The sequence below is a fragment of the Aythya ferina genome (genome assembly GCF_964211825.1).
Source record: "Aythya ferina genome assembly, contig: HAP1_SCAFFOLD_167, whole genome shotgun sequence".
NCBI lineage: Eukaryota > Metazoa > Chordata > Aves > Anseriformes > Anatidae > Aythya > Aythya ferina.
Window position 1 is genome coordinate 60,593 of NW_028181361.1, and position 18,838 is coordinate 79,430.

Sequence of the window (18,838 nt, forward strand, 5' to 3'; positions counted from 1 at the left end):
AAGCAAGCTAGCATGCATGAAATGCACAGGTACACAGCCTAGGTATTAAGACATTAAAAAGCATCAAAACTCTAGAGATTTCTAAGATTCCACAGAGACGCCTGGTATAAGCAAGCGTTCAGATCTTACCCCACGGCGTCCCAATGGAGTGGGGGTGGGGGAGTGAGAGGCTCAGCCTGTCGAGTGATGTCAGAAGGAATCTTCCTGATAGTATCTTCCCTAACATCCCCTTTCTCTTAAAGCAATTGGTATTATTTTCTATCTTTAAGGTGGAGCTTGAGTGACTCTAGTCCTGCATATCTTGGTTGTGCTTGGTAGAAATGATCTCACTTGCGTTTAAAGGTACAGGCTCTGAGAAATTCCGAGGGCGTGCTCAGTGAGGGGTGGTTGCACCTTGGAGGCGGGTAGCTTTTGGGATGGAGGTGTGCTTATGATGCCTAGTCGCTTAAGGCGATTACTCCACAAGTAGTAACTTAGTGTTGATTTAACTACAGCATATCTAAAACATAAGAAGGATGTTAGTATGGAAGAAGCCGATGAAACCAGTCCTTAAATCTTACTACTTACTGTGCGTGAGCAGACTGGCGTGAGTTTTAGCTATACTGGCAAATATCAAACCACACCTGTGTCGTCCCAGAGCTGGGAAAAAAAAAAAAAAAAAAAAAAAAAAACAAGGAAATGTTGAAGCAAATAGGGAGGCATGTAGCTTGTGCAGTCTTTTAGCTGAGAAAATAAAGAAGGAGAGAGACAGGTAGCCTTGAGCTAGCAGAAGCAAGGAAGAGAAGGGCTAAAAGGGAAAAAACAGGAAGGAGAACACGAGCTCCAGACTGACCTATAGTAACCTTTTTCTCATTAAGGGTCATTAGCACATTAAAAATCACACCTGTCAAAATGCTAATCTATGCTAATGTGGGATTCGGTGTGTGTCCCCCCTCTCCTGTTCCCCCTCCCCCCCGGTATTCCTCTGTAATGCACAAGCTCAGTGGAGATAAGTTAGGTGAGCTGTAATAACCAATCCAAAGGAGCCAAAGAGAGAGTTTTCACAAGTTTCCTGTGTATAAATGACGGTGATTCGAGTCAGAGGTGTGCTTGCTTTGTGAAAGATGGCCAAGTGCCTGACTCTGCAGAGTTCTATAAGTAATTATCTAATTAAAAGACCTTCGTGTGCATTCCGACTCTGGGTGCTTATTGGCGCGGTGCACTCTGCACGAACCTGCAGACAACATCTGTACTCAGTGTCATGCCTACAGACAACCCTTTACTGTTGGGACCTGCATATTTTTCTGTGCATTCAACACAACCCCTTTGGCACAACTAGTTAACCACGTAGCTGCCAGTCCACCACTCAGTTGCACTTGTGAAGAGGAAAAGCTATTTCCGTCTACTGGAGGAGCACATCCTCTAAATGCAAGCTTCACTCAGCTGGTCATTTACTGCAGGACAAGATTTGAAAAGTGTTGTTGAGTTCTGGGTTTCCTGCTTACAGGAAAAATTAAGTGCTAGATCGCCCTCTACTCCGCTTTGTCTGCTGCATTTTATGGAGATTAAACTGATTTCGTTTGCTCCTCCGTTTATGGACAATGAGCTGAAGGAACAGGTACAGCACATTAGCCTGGAATGCCTTCCCTCCCAACCAAAGTAAACTGGAGCTGTAACTAACACAAGCAGAAGCAAGGCTTCCGTGTTTTCAGCTGAATAAAGTTCCAACAAAATCATCCTCTGGGATTTGAAGGTTACTTCACATGACATGCCAACGACTCTTTTCCCTCCATTGTAAAGCGGATCCCTGCTGTTAGTTGCTCTAGAAGCAAAGGAATCATCGGTTTGGTTACCAAATAGCCGCTTCTGCAAACGAGAAGTGTTGTGCTCTCTCTTCCCTTTGAATGACTCCACACTTCTCATCAGCTACTGGATTGCTGACCTAGAATCAGAGAACATCCCAAGGTGGAAAGGACTCCCAGTAATCACCAAGTCCAACTCGTGGCTCCACACAGGACCACCCCAAAGTGAGACCCGATGTCTGAGAGCATTGTTCAACACTTGTTGACCTCCGTCAGGCTCGGTGCCATGAGCAGTGCCCTGGGCAGCTGTCTCAGTAGCCAGCCACCCCCTCAGCGCAGCACCTGAGGCGCACGGGGCTCGGCGGGGCGGCCCGGGAGGGGAGGACGGCGGGGCAAAGTGGCAGCTCCCTCAGAGCCGTCTCCCCGCCGCCTCGGCCGCATGTCGTGGCTTTTTCGTGTCGGGGCTTTTTCATGTCGTGCCCTCGGTCTCTCGCCGTGGGTGAGATGCTGCTCCCCAGCGCGGACCCCTTGCGCGCGGGGCCTGCCCGCGGCGGCGGCGGGAGGGAAACCCCAACCCCAAAGCCCTCCCGGCAGGGAGAGCTCGGGGTGAGGGCCGATCCGGCACCGACAGTAAACACACGCCGGAGGAAACGCTCTGGTTTTAGCCATGAGCAGCGCGGCCAGGTTCACAAGGCGTCACGCTGGAGCTCCGAGTTCGGCGGCGTTCCGAGGCCGTTGTGGCGGTTGTGGAGACGGCCCCGGCTGAGGTGGCTGCTGCTGTCGCTGCTGTCCCCTCTGTCCCTGCTGTTGCCGCTGTTGCCGCTGTTCCCGGACCTTGGAGACCCCCGGCGGCTCCCTGTGCCAGGCCCTGTGGCCCCGGGGAGCTGCCCGCCGCCTCGTCGGCCAGCCCGGCAGCAATCCTGCCAGCACAGAATAGCCCACTGCGTTTCAGGGTAAAGTGACGATTAATTTCTATTTCCTGGCCTGGGTGCTGCTTTCTTCTTTAAGGAAGCTTCAAGGTTAAAGGTTCAACTCAGTTATGTCAGGGTTCAACTCCGTTTCGTGAAGGGGCTCTTGTACGAAAGCTTAAGCTGGGATTGACTCTCTGCTAAGCGGAGGCCAAACGTGGACCTACTGAGAAGCAGGTCCTAAGTGATAACATTTTCTAAAGAGACTGCTAAACACATCTGAAGAGTGCTGCTGCAGAACTCTGAATGGGGGGATAGCAACTGTCTTACGTGATCTGGAATCTTGAATTTACTTTTCAATGGACAAGAGGTGTGTCTCTCAAGGCAAACAAAGAGAGGAGTAACACCCTCTCTTGTCACTCATGTCAACATAAATTTATGCTCAGAGCGTAGGTGTAGGAACAGCATCGGTATGTATATGGAACATCGGGAGAGGAAGCTCTATCGGTATTTACAGTTTTTCTACTACCTTGCCAGAGAGACGTCATCTCCAAATGAGAAATGGATGTATTTTGAAACAGTGGTGGTGGATCGGATTTCTTCTTTCTAGTGTTAATATTTGCTCTTGAATCGTACTTAATAGCTGGTAACACCTCAATCAGTTGTCAAAAATAAACTTAAAAATGTGTAAGGCTTATCTCATTGGTCAGTATAAAGATCAAGGTCTTCCCTTCCCTTCCCTTCCCTTCCCTTCCCTTCCCTTCCCTTCCCTTCCCTTCCCTTCCCTTCCCTTCCCTTCCCTTCCCTTCCCTTCCCTTCCCTTCCCTTCCCTTCCCTTCCCTTCCCTTCCCTTCCCTTCCCTTCCCTTCCCTTCCCTTCCCTTCCCTTCCCTTCCCTTCCCTTCCCTTCCCTTCCCTTTCATTTTCCCCCCAGTATTGTTTTTCTGTTCTCCTTCTCACTGCAGTCTTGATTTTGTTTCTTGTCCCTTAAGTATGTTTCCAATGTGTTGCTGAAACATTTTCCCTTTCAATCCTAAAAAAGGAGCTGTCACTGGTGAAGATCGGAGCTTATCCCTGAGCCCAGGAGCTGTCATCTTAGTCTTCCAATCGGACAAGGACGACTTCATTTCTCATGTAAATGCATTTGTCAGGTTTGCGTATTGTTTTTTCAGGAATGGAAAGTGTGTATAGAATGGATTTAAAATCAATTTTAAATGTAAAACGTCAAGGCAAAAAAGTTCTAATTACAACCTCTGCACACAATTTGCCAGCTGTGGGACTAGGAGTTTTCTTATTTACTGTGTTTTGTTTAACGTGTCTGAAGTTTAATGGACAGCAATCAAGGCGTGCTAGAAATCTGAAAGCACTTTATGCTTTGTTCTCTCCGTCATTTTGGTATAACAAACTAGCTTATGTTTTAAACCCTCCATGAGGTTAGTGGTTTCCCTAAAGATAACAAGTCCCTGTGTGCTACAGTAAGACAGTAACAAAACATGAAGTATAGACGTTCATCCTGTCATTATTCAGCTTCTGCCTATGGACACACAACTACGCTTATTTAAAGCGGTATCACCTTGAAACCTAATCAGCATTTTAAAAAGGACTTTGTAGCAGTTATTGGCTTTTGTCCTGGAGGGCTGAGGTTTGTTTTGTTTTGTTTTACATTCAGCATTTCCGTTTCTAGCTTACATTCCCCTGTTGTTTTGCATGAGGAAAGCGTGCAACTTTAGAAAGGAGAACGGAAAGAGCTGCTTTTTAGTCTAACTTTTCAGTTTGTCGTAGGAGTTTTAAATGTGGTAGGAGTAAAACACCAGAAGTACTGCTGCCAAAGTTATATTCAAACTCGTCTTTCTTGGAGAAGCAGAAGAAGCCCAGGGAGAAATGAATTTGCAAACATGCTCTTCATGCTCTCCTTTCCCAAGATTTCTCTGAGATATAGCCCATCCTCTGTGGGTTTTGAGGTATATGGTTCCCAGGAGTGAAAAGGAGGGCCAAACATCTCTCCTCTTGGATCTCAGCATGCCAGGGCTTTGGTGTACTGCCACTTACAGCTCCGCTTTTTCACCTGGAAAAAGCGACCGCATGATGTAGACTGAGGAGCCCTCACAGATTAACTTGCCGTCACCAAGTGACGCCCAGAAAAGGTGTATTTAAAAGCTAGGCTCATTATAGAATCACAACAAACCCCTCATGACTGGTGCAGTAGACAGTGAGGTAGAGGGCGAGCCCTGGAAAGACAGGAGAAAAGTAGCAGTGAGTTCTGGGTACCTTTGTGGAGACGAAACAGAAAAATGCAGGCAGTGAAGTAATAGTGTTCCGTTACTAATGCCAGCAATAGATAATTGCAACAATTATCTATTAGATCATAGGTACTAATTAACAGATAATTGCGCAACTCCGGAAATCAATAAATAACTGATTCCCCTCAGAGAATGTCTTCTACATTTTTATATTAAAAAGACTCCAGAGTTGTAATGGATTAAAATCCTACGGAAGGGAAAGAAATGGCATCAGCCACTAGTTCTGCAGAAGCGAAAAGTAATACTGATAGAGTTTAGATGGAAATTTTCACTTTGTGTGTTTAGTTTGGGGATTCTTTTTAAATCATTCATACCAGCGATTTAGTTCTTAAGGCTGTTTCTTTGAGATTAAGTGACAGGACTTCTGTTACTCTTTTCTTCTTGGAGTGCTTCTTGATAGTCTTACGTCAACCAGAACTTCTGTCTCTGTCGCAGATGTGAACAATGACCGTAGCTAAGAAGCCCAAATCTTCAAAGCCTAAAAAGCCCTCTTCAAGGCGGTCTGGCAAATCCAAGAAACCAAGTCCTAAAATACTGATGTCACGCACCGCCAACTGGGGCCGGATAGTGCCTGCAGAAGATTCAAGCCAAGTCTCTGTGGCCCAAGGACGTGGAGGTGCTATTTACTGTAGATCATCTGAAAAATCTAAGGCTTTTGCCCCAAGAGATCTAAGTAAGTGTGCGTTCTATCCTGCCTCCATTGTCTTCAAAGCAAAAGTAGAAAATGCAGTTCTTACTTGTTGCACTGATAGAGAAGGGGACTACTGTGAAGAAAGACTTGAAAAGCGAATCCCCTAAGGCAACTGAAGTGACTGATGTTACAGAAATTAATTTTGATATATTTACAGTCAACAGAGAAATACGGGGAGCTTTTTGTAATGCACAGATTCCTCCATGTCTTTTCTGTTTTGCAGAGAAAAGTGTTTGATTGTTGCTATTCACAGCTTCCATTTTTCACAGGTTTTTTGAAGGATAACATTGCTCAGGAAAAGATCTGGTATCTGTAGGGGTACCGTCATTCCTAGTTCCTAGTTTTTACGTTTTTACCGTATAATTTCAAGTCTAAGTTTGTGGTTTAAGTTATAATAAGGAAAAAAACAGTAGTTGAGTTAATCAGGTTAAAGATTATAGATGGAGAGGAACTTGGCATTAGGTGCTACAAACAGAATGGCAGTTAGCCTTGCCTTAGAAAAATTAAAATGGTTGACTAAAGTTGTTTTTGTTTTTGTTTTTTTTTTCCCCAAAACATTGTGTTGACCAGCCAATTTGAATTTGGTGGTATTAAAGCTGTCTGCAATAAGTTTTTCTGGTTTGGATTGTAGCTAGCTCCTCTAGGTGCTCCTGCAGAATAGTATTTTTTTAAATACCTTTCTTCGAAACAAACAAACAAGATCTCTTTTTAAATTTAACTTTCTTGCAGTCGTTAATGATGGAATTGCTCCGCCACAGAGCATTCTTTTTCCACCTGAGAAGATTTGTATGGATTGGCGAGAAACACAAAGTGTTGGAGTTGGCCTGTACAATCTTGGCAACACATGTTTTCTTAATGCTACTCTACAGTGTTTGACCTACACACCCCCACTTGCCAATTACATGCTTTCTCTTGAGCACAGCCAGTCATGTGAGTACTTTCTAACAGTATTTTGAATCTGTTGGATAGCTCTGAAGGTGAAAGAACAGCAGTGATTCTGTGAGATAAGCTTATTTGCCTGATTTTACCTGTAGCAGCTGGCTTTGAGCACTGTATTAGCAGTGGGCTCCGAATAGCATATGGAGTGCAATTAATGCACCATGTTTTATTTATTTAGTTATTTGTTTGTTTGTTTGTTTGTTTGTTTATTAAAGGATCATTTATTGCTTCATGGGAATAATGAAGTGCATTGGACAGTAATGCATTTAGTAGTAATTTTAGAGAGTAATACATTTTGCAGCCTGTGGAGTTCACATTCCTGTCAGCCTTTACAACTGCGACTTTGCAGTAGTCTTTTAGATTTCTCATCACAAAATGCATTTGAATACAGGCTTAGTGGATATTTTTCTTCTGTCAAGTTGTGTGAAATGAAATGTTACAAGACTGTTGGGACATTGGCATCTTGGGAGAATAGAATGTAGCAAGGAGAGTGGATATTGTATCTATAGTTTAAATTGTACTTAGATGTTTGTAGTTCTGGATATTTCGCTGGACTGGGATGCTTTGTTCTTTCACTCTTCAGGTCGTGAACAAGATTTTTGCATGATGTGCACGATGGAGACTCACATTAACCAGGCCCTGCGTTGCACTGTTGATGCCATCGAGCCTACGCATGTTATCAGTAATCTCAGTCGTAAGTGGCTTCAGATGTGTTTCTTTTCGATAGCTTGTAATCTTCAAATAATTATTTGATGTGTCTAAGTGGTTTTAACACTCCAATGAAGAGAGATTTTAGAAATACAAGAATGATTTCATTTTTAAATGAGGTCAATACTATCATCTTCTTATTTAGGAATAGGACAACATTTCCGTTTTGGCAGTCAAGAAGACGCACACGAGTTCTTGCGCTATACTGTTGATGCTATGCAGGAAGCGTGCTTGAACGGAAGCACCGAGTAAGCATAAACAAGTTCACTTTCATACATTCTCTAGCACCTTCTAGTCCTTTATTTACTCTCAAAAATGATCTCTAGCACCTTTTAGTGCCTTATTTACTATCAGCAACGCAAGTCTACATCATCCTTGGTTTTCATCAAACTCTTTGAAGAGTTAATTCTGTGCCTTAAATCTTCTGAGGTCTGATTATAATTTATTTCCAGATTGGACAGATCTTCTCAAGCTACCACCGTCATTCATCAAATATTTGGAGGATTTCTAAGATCGAGAGGTACTTGAAAAAATATTCCTGTCCTTAGAACTGATCTGTGTCTTTTGTCGGTAGTAAAGCAGTCTGTAGTTTGTCTAAAGTAGTATCTGTCAACAACTTGAATTTGGACAGTTAGTCTCCTTCACATAATGTTAAGCATTTATATTTTGTTTCCAGTGAAGTGCTTGAATTGCAAAGCAGTTTCGGATACGTATGAGGCATTTCTTGATATCACTTTGGATATAAAGGTAAGATGTTTTCTAAATATAATTTATGATGTTTAAGTACATGCATAACTTTCTAAATTAAACTTGTTTAACTTAAAAAACCAAACCACATATAATGTTAAAACGTAAGAGCTTGGTGGTGCTAAGGAAGTGGATTGGACTTTGTCCTTCCGTGGAACCCATGTAAATAGTCTCCACATTTGCATTGGGTTTAAGGGGAAAGAATTCTCTTTCTGCAAAAATTATAATGCTGTCATACTTCTTTGTTGTTCTACCTCAATATACATCTAATTGTTAGACTGATGAATTTGTCCCCAGTATTGATGACAAAGCACACTGTAGATGCTGTCTAGGCTACTGGAAAAGTATTTGTTCCAAAGTCAAATGCCTTCCAGGTGAGGTCAATGCTGAGCATGCTCTTTCTGCCTCCTTCTTCACAGTGCTCCTAGTAGATCGCTTGAGTATGTTAGTAAGATTCTCTTATAAACTACTAGTATGTCTCTGGAATTCTGAATTACGGTGACTTTACGCTCTTCTTTCTCGCTGCTCTAGGCGGTTTCGTCTGTTAGCAGAGCTCTGGAACTCTTTGTGAAACCTGAAGAGCTGGATGGAGAGAATTGCTATAAATGTAGCGAGTAAGATTTTGACGTCAGTTTTCTATGTTGCATGACTCTGTTGGACTACCTCTAAACTTTGGATCTACTTACAAGTTTTGTGGAAGTTTATAAAAGACTTGGATTTTTGTTTCTTTGGAGGGGGGAAGTCTTGTTCATAGGCATTCCCTATGGGTTTGCAATTCTCTGGCTTGTATTTTGCCATCAGAATTCAAAAAGAGCTACTTTTGTTCTTTCTATTTATTAGCTCTCGACAGTACTTTTCTTGATGTAAACTGCCCAGTTTCCGTTGTTCTCTGGGCTAGTGGCTAATTTTCACTGCTTACACCGTAGGTCCTACCTTGGAGTGGGCAATGTGTCAAACTGAACTATTTTGTTTCAAAGGATGGCAGATGGTTTCAGTGTCTTTCCAGACAAGCTCAGTACATGAAGACTTCCTACTGTTAAATGTCTCCCTCCTGTAGAATGACCATGTGCTTCTGTTGTATTTTTGATGTTGATAGTCGACCTATGTTGGAGATTATTTGCAATTTCTAGCCCTGGGGACCAAGGCTCTCTCGTTCCGCTTTCAGTATTTGTATTTCCCTTGAAAGCTGAAAGAATGTATCCAGGATTGGAGTTCAAATAGCCACTTTTGTAGACCAAGAAATGGTACCTTGCCATCCAACCTGGTCATACCCTTTTGTGAGAGATTCCTGTTCCCGCTATGCTCTGAGTTGTTGGGAAAATTGACCTTCTTCTGTGTATTAACAAACCTGACACGCAGTGCATGGGTTTATGAAAAGAAAAAAGACCAACCTATTATGCAAGTAAATATCATTCAAATAGCATAGGCATGCGTGAGACATTAAAAGGAGTTTGTTTTGGGGGCGAAAAAAGAAGATGCCTTCAAACACTTATCTCTGCTTGGTTTTAAGGTGTAAAAAGATGGTTCCTGCATCCAAGAGATTTACCATACACCGTTCTTCCAAGGTTCTCACAATATCACTGAAAAGATTTGCAGATTTCACAGGTGGAAAGATCAACAAGGTATATTTACCACTGTAATGCAACTATATCATTGTGTAATGGGACATCCCCCAAAGCTGAAAGTTGTTAATATTTTCAGACAATAATTGTAGACTAATGACTATGGCTTATTCTTTCTCTTAATATCAATAAAGTTCCCGCTTGACAAGAAGCATATGCTTTCCTCTGAGAAGGCTGATTCATCAGGAAACAGTTCTCTGCAACTTCTAGTCTTAACCGTTGTTTATGGGAAGACTTATTTGTAGTGAATCAAGAAATATATTCGAGAAATATATTCTAGAAATCAATTCTAGTCTGTGTTTTTTGGAAGTGTTTTTCTCTGGCTAGTCCACGAAGTACTCTGGGATAATTTTTCTATCTTCTTGATGTCTCTTTAGGAGGTGAAATATCCGGAGTATTTGGACCTGAGAGCCTACATGTCGCAGTCAATGGGAGAACCACTGCTCTATGCCTTATACGCGGTGCTGGTACATCACGGTGTCAGCTGTCACTCAGGACACTATATATGCTATGTAAAGGTAGAAGTCAACAGCATTTCTAACAGGGTAAAGGTTGTGCTGGCAAACCAATTAAAGCATGACTAGCAGCTACTGTTTCTAGGGAAAAAGATTTCATTATATTTTTATTTGACATGTGTGTATTTTTTTCCTATCCGTGATTTCAATTGGAAAACGTGCAATTCACCTAAAGAAATCGTTGTCTTTATTTGCAGGCTGGTAATGGACTTTGGTATCAGATGAATGATGCTAAAGTAGTGCATACTGACATTAAAAGAGTTCTTGGTCAGCAAGCTTACATACTTTTTTATATCAGGTAATAACAAATCTTAAATTGTGTTCAGAAGAGATTTACTTTCCTGTTATTGATATTTTTCTGTTTTGCAAGTGTTTTTCTTGCTATCCCGGGAGAAGATTATTATTTGTCTAATTCAGTTCTGTCTAACCTGAAATTCTCTGTGTCGTTTATTATCTTTTGTTGCTTGGCCTTAAACTGCAGCACTTGTGTAAATTGCTATCTATGTGTTATCTGTAGCTGGCTACTTTAGAGAAGGAGAGAAATGAAGGTCATCTGTGGTGTAAGAATGAATTATTGCTCTGCAAGTGATAGTCTTAGTAGGAAGACTGTTCTCTACTTTTCAGTCTGTAGTCTTGGCGAAGCCTTCTGTAGAGAAGGCTTCCATATCATATGAGCTGTTCCTCTAAAATGATAGGATGGGATTTAATCCAAGAGTAGGCTGAAAGAAAAACTAAACTACGATCACTGCTCTTTTCTGAAGGCGCTATGATTTGACACTTGGAGAACGTGCGTTTTACTTGCCAGCACCATCTTATCCCTGTTCATTCCCTCCTGGTCAGCAGGGGGCTAATAGTAAGCAGGCTGGATTTCTGGGACCACGACTTCTTCCTCATATGATTAAGGTAATTCAGGGAAGCGGGAGGGCAGATAACGGCACCAAACTGCTAGTGGGTTTGGGGTTTGGTGTGGGGTTTTTTGTTTGGTTTTCGGCATCTTAGTTTTGTTTTCCTTCCCACGCTGCAGCTTTCTTCACAGCCCTCATGCTACAGCCAGAGTCATTCAAACAGTGGTTACTGCTAAATTGTGCAGCCATGCGACTCCATTACTTTATAGCTCCAAGACAGCTTTCTAAAGCACAGAGAGCTACGCTCTTTGACTATTTAAGCAGAGTGTACTAATCCTCAAATCATTTAAAAGAGGACTTGTTTTTCCTATCCTCGTCACTTTAGCTAAGACAGGGAAAACTAAATGTCTTATTCCTGAGCACCAGAACGATTACTTCAGGCTTTTCAGGGTATGTTTAAAGGGGAAAATAAATATATTTGGGAATAGCAGCAGGTAATGTTAAGTTGCTTGGCTGTTTTTCAAAGATGATGTTAATTTGATACCAATCTGCAGTAAACCAAAAGCAGGAATTGAATACGCTTATTGGACTTGCATTTATCCTTAAAGGGCAGTGTGTTTTTCTTTTTAGGTGTTAAGACCATTTGTAGAAACACTCAGTAGGAGAGTTTTGTGTTTCAAAATGTTACATGCAGTGTTTGCGTTAATCCATCTTGCAATTTCTTCTTTTTAAATACAGAATTCAAGCCGTTTAAATGGAAATGGATCCATAAAAGAGGACACAAAGACCACTGGTGTCACCCTAAAAAGGCCATCTTCAGCACCACCAATGGCCTGTGTTCAAAACCAGGCAATTACCAGGCCTTCAATGACTGATACGTCAAGAAAACAGAAGATCACCATCAGTATTCACAATAAATTGCCTGCTCGTCAGACTGTGTCACAGCCTGACTGTCTTAGCAGTGCTGTGGAGGATGAAGATCTCTACCAGGCTGTTCCTTCATCCACAATTACAAATTCGGTAATGCAAATGAAGCAAATGCAAACAAACAAAAAAGTTTCTGATGAAATTTTTGTGGAGCCAACAGTGAATGAAAATCCTAAACTCAGCTCTGATAACACAGTCCCTTATGGTGCAGAATCTTCAGGAAAATCTGAGGAGGAGTCAAAGGGCTTATTTCAAAGGAATTTGAAATGCAATGCAATGTCCTCTAATGGAATTTTGGTTGGAAAGGTAGTCCGTACATTGCAGCATTCCAATTCTTCCTGTCAGAATGCTGACAAAGGAAGATCCCAGCATGAGCTGCCAAAAACAGATTCACTAAATGGTGCTATTAGGTTAGTTAATGAATCTAAAGAAAACGGACTGAAACTTGATGATTCCACTTGCCGAGTTGAACCTGTTAAACCTTCTGAGATGTTCTTTTCTAAAACAAATGGATCGCTTGAAACATAGATTTGCTCCATCGAGAATTTCTCACCTACGATGTATTCGGGAGTGTTTATTGTGTTCCTAATTCAGGTGAAATACTGAGAAAACACAGCACACATGTGATCGTAAGGCTTTGTGGTATTATCCCCTTAGAATTTGCAGACCTGAGCTTACATTAGAACTTGTCAACTTAAGCTCAGCTGAGATAAAAATTCCTAAGTTTCATAAAGTAGATTTTGGGGGGTGAGTTGGGGTTATCTTTGAAGTGTAGATAATGCATACAACTGACAGCGGTCTTGCTTACCATTTAATGGAGACATTCTGACAAGACTAGTCCTCAGTACTACTACAAATAGTATTTTTTTGTCTGCTGACTTGTGCGTTTTAATTGCAGATGCCTGGAGCTATGCCTTCAGTCAATCGAGAAGTCATCACGGAGTCCTTCAGAGCCAGCCAGCTGAACAGCTTGTCAGAGGAAATGAGGTAAAATGAGCACAGTCTGATTAAGACAAGACTTTATGGAAGTTCGTTACAGTTTTATCTGTCTACTAATAGTATTTAATGGAAGGATTTAAATTAGTACAATTCCATACTGTGTGTCCAGTGTCACGAACAGAACTAATGATCAGCACTGAGCATATCACTCTGATGCAGGTTGGTGCCTCAAGGAGAACTTGTGTTCCTTTATAGAATGTTTTTCCATTTTTCTCCACTGTCTGGAGAAACACTGGCTGTTCCCCGCTCGCCCCTATGCCTTTTTTCTCAGAGCAGCAGGTGGAAGGAGACAGATGCGTTTGCTTTTTTAGTGCAATGGCTTCAGAAGCAAGAGGGGAAAAAGCACTTTCTCTGGGAGCTGAAGAAGGTGTCCTAATCACAGGAGAGGTTTCTAAATGGCATATCTTTGCGAGCGTTCCTGTAGTCCGGAGGTTTTTGTTTGTTTGTTTGCCTTTGGAAGGTTTTACTCTTAATATTCACGTCCTTCAGCAGAAGTGAGAAATGGGTTTTTATTTTATGCAGTGTTGCGGAACCTCCGAAATCTCCTGGGAATGATGAATACCTCGCCCAGTACCAATGTGATGACCGTGGAGACAAGGAGAAACCAAGAAGATCAAAAGAACGTGACCTCATTTCAAAAGAAAATGTTTTGTCCGGCAAAGAGTCTTCTGAGCCTGGTGAGAAATTGCGGCAAACTTCCTCTCTCAAGTCTGACACTGAATGTAGCTCTAACAATCTTTCTTCCTTAGCTATTGCAGATAGACGCCAAGATACAAAGGACAAGACTAAAACCACTGAGAAAGAGCATTACCGAAGCAAGAGGGAACATGCTCCTAGTGAAGAGAAGGAGAGTCAAAAAGCAGGTCCTTCCAGCAAGAGGAGGTGTTCTCAGAGCGTGGAATTTGTTGAGCAAAAGAGTCACAAGCAGGAGTACTGGGAGGGAAGCAGGTACAGATCTTTCCCTCGTGAAAGAAACAGCCCTGAGAATGGCAGAAGAGCAGTCAAATATTCAAAGTACAGATCTGGCAGCGGAGGAAGATCAGAACAAGGTAGCAATAGGTACTACCGATCCAAAGGGGAAAGAAGTTGGAGCAGAGAAAGATACTATCGAGACGAAGCACGGAGATGGGAAAGATGTGGCTATTACAAGGATCACTATTCACCTCATGCGACAGGAGACAGTAGAGAGAGAAAGTTCTCTCACAGCGATTCAGCCTTTGACAGATCGACTGCAACTTACTACTGCAGGTCACATAAGCATTATCATTACAAAAGCGGATGGCCTCACGGTTCCCTCTTGAGAGAGGAAGATGTACGTCGCTTTAGCACACCCCGAGCAGACTTGCATCGTTGCTCGGTACCTCAGCAACATTCCAGAAGACATTCTCGTGAAAGACATGCGCTTCCACCTGTGTCAGCTCATTTGGAGAACTGTCGCCAGAAAACTGAAACAGAAGGAAACAGAAAAAGAAAATATACCCGTGCAGAAGGTAGTGAAAGTGAAATAGAAAGGAAAGACAGAAAGATAGAAAAGGAGCTTGTAGGTGGTGAAAAAAATGCAAAAATATCACAAGTTCTGGAAGAAAAAGAAGTCTAAGGATAAACATGGAGAGAAGGATTCCAAGTAAGCAAGGATTCCGGCATACTCCGCATTTTTTATCCTAATTCGTTTCTGGGTGCTTCTCATGTCTTTTTTTTTTTTTTTTTTTTTTTTTTTTTTCTGGTAGTTTCTAAGTTCTTTAGATAGCACCAGCTGGCTGGGGATCATGTTGTTAGGTTGATCAGTGAAGACAGGAAAGCTCTTGCTGAATTGTGTCAGAGCACTAGCTTTGGACCACATAGTTCGAATCACATCCGTACACCATTCCAGATTAGGTTAAAAGATTTTTTCTGCTTGCACGTATTCCAGAGCTAGCCGTTGTTAATGATCTGTGTACAAACCAGGACCTATGGTCCTTCAATCTGACGGCTTAAGTTTGCTGCATCTAAAGTAAGTTGCGTGTGCACAAAGCACCACAAAATAGCTGACATGCTGCAAATCATCACCTGTGGTAAAATAAATCAGGTTTCATATAGGCAACAAGTGCCACATCTTTTTTTCCCTTTTTAACTTGCATGTTTCTTTCAGACTTCATGATTTGTGTTTCTGTGCGCTCCGCTTTGACAATGCCAATCGCAAGCGTAAGAAAAAGAAGAAAAAGGAGAAGAAAAAGAAGAAAAAGGAGAAACACCAGGAAAGCAAAAGGCTCCTTGGAACACTTAGATCCTCGTTTCCAGAAGATAACGCGGGAGAAGAAGGAAGAATCCCATCCTCCAGATGGCTCTTCATGTGAATAATGCAGAAGTGAGAGCAGTAAACAACCTTACAAGGAAGGGAAGACTTCCAGTGCAGGCGAAAGCAAGAAATACTGCTCCATCGCATCCAACGACTATACTAAAGGTAAGCGGCCGCAGCGTGTGTGAGGAATTCCTTTTATATTAATCTCGAGATTATTTCAAACAGTCTTGAAGTGCTTGATGACTTAACAGTCTGCAGATTTATTATCAAATCAAAAAAAAACCCCACTTGGTAGACTAATTTTTTCCCAGTTTTGAATGGCCACTAGGAAAGAAGGCCTGAAATAAAGAGGTTAAAGGCAAATGGTTTTCATTTGGTTTGATGATGAAGTGGCAAACAAGAGGAAGAGTTGCAAGCTCCCTTCTTAAATTCAGTCCAGCCAAGTAGGAAAAGTAAATGTGGACAGCTGTATCTTGGCAAAGAAGATAGTAGGGAGCAAGGAGGTTTAGCAGTCAAGATGGAAGGTGATGACATGAGGCTTAGAGGCTAGTAATGTTCTAATGAATAACAGCCTTCCTAAAAAAAACCTGCCTGAACAATTCACGTGAATAACATACTACCTTCAGCTATTTCAGCTTCTTGCTGTACAGCTGAATGCCTTTTACGTAATGTTTGGAGAAGTAAAATCTCGGAAGAGGTTTTCATATCTTTTGCCCAGTTTGGATGATGAAGTAAATTGCCAGAGTCAGTAGATTCTGGCACTGACAAGTTTCTTCAAGCTTAAGAGCGAGTGCAATTGTTTCCAAGCATTTTTCTTTTCTGAGACAGGGAGCACCAGAAGTTGTCATCTTAAAATACGACATGGAGGGGAGGCTGGTTGTTCACACATTCTTGCCAACATTCATGCAATCTGTCCCATTATCAAGAACAAAATTAGGGACTGAACGGAGGTCTTTCAAATTCCAGTGTTGCAAAAATGGACTTTTTACGATACTAATGTCAAAAGAATCCTGATTGTACTAGACTGGAAGTATCTCTTCTAGCTGAAAAATCAGGAAGAGCACAGAAGAAAATGCCTCTGCTCTACTGCTCTTCGGGCTTCAGTGAATTCTCTGGCCAGCAGATGGCGAACTCGTTCTCTCTAAACCAGTCCAAAGTAGAGGAAGAAAGTCAACGTCTTGCATGCATTACACAAGTGCGGGGCATGGGGATCCCTGGGCTATATACGTGAAAGAGATGTTCGTTGATAAATACAGCAGTACCCGCCCCACTTGGATACACTGCTTGCAAGGTAAGCAGGATAGGAGGGCTGTGCAAAGCAATTCTGTTAAATTGAGGAATTCAAGTATTTCGTCAAGCCTGAAGATACTAATTAGTTTCCTTTTGGGGAAGGTCAGTCTTTCAAAGCAAAGAAAAAATGTCTCTTAAGCAGGATTTTCTGAATGGTGGAATCTAATCTGAAAAAAGACCACTTCCACACGTTAATTATTTGCTGGTTTATTATTTTTAATTTTCTACTGTATTGAACCTCTTAAAGAAGCTAGGGACAGACTAGGAGCAACGGAGGACTTGTTAGAGTGCCTTTTCAACCGGAATCATGTTCCTTTGAATAAATGAACAAGGATAGCTAGTGACAATTTGTGATTTAAGGAAATTGCAGATACGTGAGAGAAAGAGCAGCATTAAAGCAGTTAAATTCCTGCATTCCTAAGTGCTCTCTCTAGCAAGTTAGTGAACGCTTCTGTTCTGTGGCTAGGATTTGGTCAGCTTTGATCACTAGTAAACCAAGGATGCCGTCCAGTCAAACCTTCATATGACTGTAACTTACCTAAGGTCAACCGTTTGCTATCAAAGCAGGTAGCTTGGTCCTACTATTCTGTACAGCTCACCAATTTTAGCATAGAATTCAAATGTAGTCCGTTTAATGGGAGGACTTTGGAAGCCGCCTTCTCCAGTCAGTTCAGATGTCGGCGAGGGGCTGGTGAGCCGCTGGGACGGAACCCCCGTTGCCCGGGTTCCCCAAGCAACCGCCCCACTCTCCAGCCACCATGGCAGGTCCAGCAGCCGGCTCCCGCTCCTCCCGGGGCTGCGGCCCTGCTGGCGAGCCCAGCGCCCCAGAGCTCAGCCCAGCGGCCTTTTTCCCACAGAGGGTTTCCCCAGACGGCTTCCGCGGCTTGCGCAGACGCAAAACTCCCCCTTCGTCGTCCCAGCCGTGCCGCCAACGGTGGCTGCCTGGCTGCTGCCCTCCCTCCCCGGAGCGACGGCGCTGCCCTTGCAGCCCCCGCAGGTACCCACCCTCCCCTCCGCGCTGCCCCAGGCCACCGTCTGGCACGTGGTGCCGGGGGTCCAGGGGCAGGTGCTGCAGCTCCCCGCCGGGGTGCAGCTGCCACCTGGGGGGCACCTCCCAGCCCAGGGGCACCACCTGCAGCTTGGGCAGCTCCCCGCCGGGGGGCAGCTCCCTGCTGTGGGGCAGCTCCCCGCCGTGGGGCACCAGCTGCAGCTGGTGCAGCTCCCCGCTGTGGGGCAAAACCTGCAGCTGGTGCAGCTCCCAACCATGGGGCACCAGCTGCAGCTGGTGCAGCTCCCCGCCGGGGGGCAGCTCCCCCACACCGCTCCTCCCTGTGCCCCCGTCCATCAGTGGGGACAGCCCATGGTGACGGGGACACTGGTACCCCACCATGCGCTGGGGCTGGGGCCCAGGGCCGTGCTCCATGGGGAGCTCCTGCACCCCGCAGGCACCTGCCTGTTGCAGGCCCCCGCCCAGCGCAACCCCCCGCCACCCCTCGTCCCGGGGCCTCCGCTGCGGGGGCAGGCGCTCCCCACGCCCCGCACCCTGAGCAGCAGCCGGGGGCAGCTGCCGGAGCCCTGCTTGCACGCCGTGGGGCTCAGCGAGGACCAGGGGCCCCCGCTGCCCGGCCCCACTGCCCCCAAGCCTGCCCAGGCTCCAAGGACCGCCAGCACCCAGACGGCGACGCCTGACGGTGAGTTTGGGGCTGGCACAGCCGGCCGCTGGGCGCCCCACACCCAGGGGCCATGGGAAAGCTGACATCGCCCGTCTTGGGGGATTTTCTTGCTTCGTCCTCAGCGGCGACAGCCCCGCAGGTGCCTGAGGAGCCCCCGCAGCTGCCCGAGCTGGGCCCTGATGCCTTTGCCGAGGCCTTTCCAGAGCTGGCAGGGGACAGCCAGCAGCTGCAGCACATGCAGGACGAGCTCCTGGCCGACCTGGACATCCCCATCCCCGGCATGGAGGAGCTGCTCAGCTGGCTCGATGCCGTGGAGCCCCAGGACGCCTTCCCCGATTTGCCCAGCAGTCCTGCCCTCAGCCGCTTCCTCTCGCAGCTGCCCGACCTCTGCGAGGACATCGAGGAGCCGAGCACGCAGGGACTGGAAGCCACAGGAGCCCTCGGTGAGGTCCCCTCAACCCCTGGGCTGCGCCCCGAGAAGCTTGAGGGTGGGCTGTCGCTGCAGTCCCCCGTCGTGCCAGCAGTGAGCCCCCCGCTCAGCCCTGCAGCCAGTCCCCTGCCCAGTGCGCTTAGGAGCCCCCTACCCAGTCCACCCCTGAGTCCCCCCAGGAGCCTC

At 44.6% G+C, this 18,838-nt stretch overlaps 2 protein-coding genes and 2 long non-coding RNA genes across 4 annotated transcripts in view; all 4 read left to right on the forward strand.

Moving 5' to 3' along the window:
* Positions 1 to 18,838, forward strand: part of LOC311428861 — a 43,283-nt gene that overhangs the window by 15,902 nt on the left and 8,543 nt on the right. The gene's annotated exons all lie outside the window — the stretch shown is intronic.
* On the forward strand, positions 3,783 to 12,510 carry LOC311428856 (ubiquitin carboxyl-terminal hydrolase 42-like; the record flags this gene model as incomplete). Its single annotated transcript, XM_084540103.1, has 13 exons — positions 3,783 to 3,822; positions 5,424 to 5,661; positions 6,409 to 6,609; positions 7,202 to 7,312; positions 7,472 to 7,574; positions 7,779 to 7,846; positions 8,003 to 8,073; positions 8,605 to 8,687; positions 9,584 to 9,695; positions 10,073 to 10,213; positions 10,408 to 10,508; positions 10,972 to 11,113; positions 11,794 to 12,510. Exons 2-13 carry the CDS (start codon positions 5,433 to 5,435, stop codon positions 12,508 to 12,510), a joined length of 2,079 nt encoding a protein of 692 aa, XP_084396229.1. The 5' UTR covers positions 3,783 to 3,822; positions 5,424 to 5,432.
* Positions 12,541 to 14,579, forward strand: LOC311428862 (uncharacterized protein; the record flags this gene model as incomplete). Its single annotated transcript, XM_084540104.1, has 3 exons — positions 12,541 to 12,576; positions 13,553 to 13,658; positions 13,731 to 14,579. The coding sequence occupies 3 exons, from the start codon at positions 12,541 to 12,543 to the stop codon at positions 14,576 to 14,578; spliced, it is 990 nt and encodes a 329-aa protein (XP_084396230.1). The 3' UTR covers position 14,579.
* On the forward strand, positions 15,211 to 17,505 carry LOC311428857. The gene is made up of 3 exons (XR_014687924.1): positions 15,211 to 15,421; positions 16,088 to 16,550; positions 17,407 to 17,505. It is a non-coding gene; the product is annotated as an uncharacterized lncRNA (long non-coding RNA).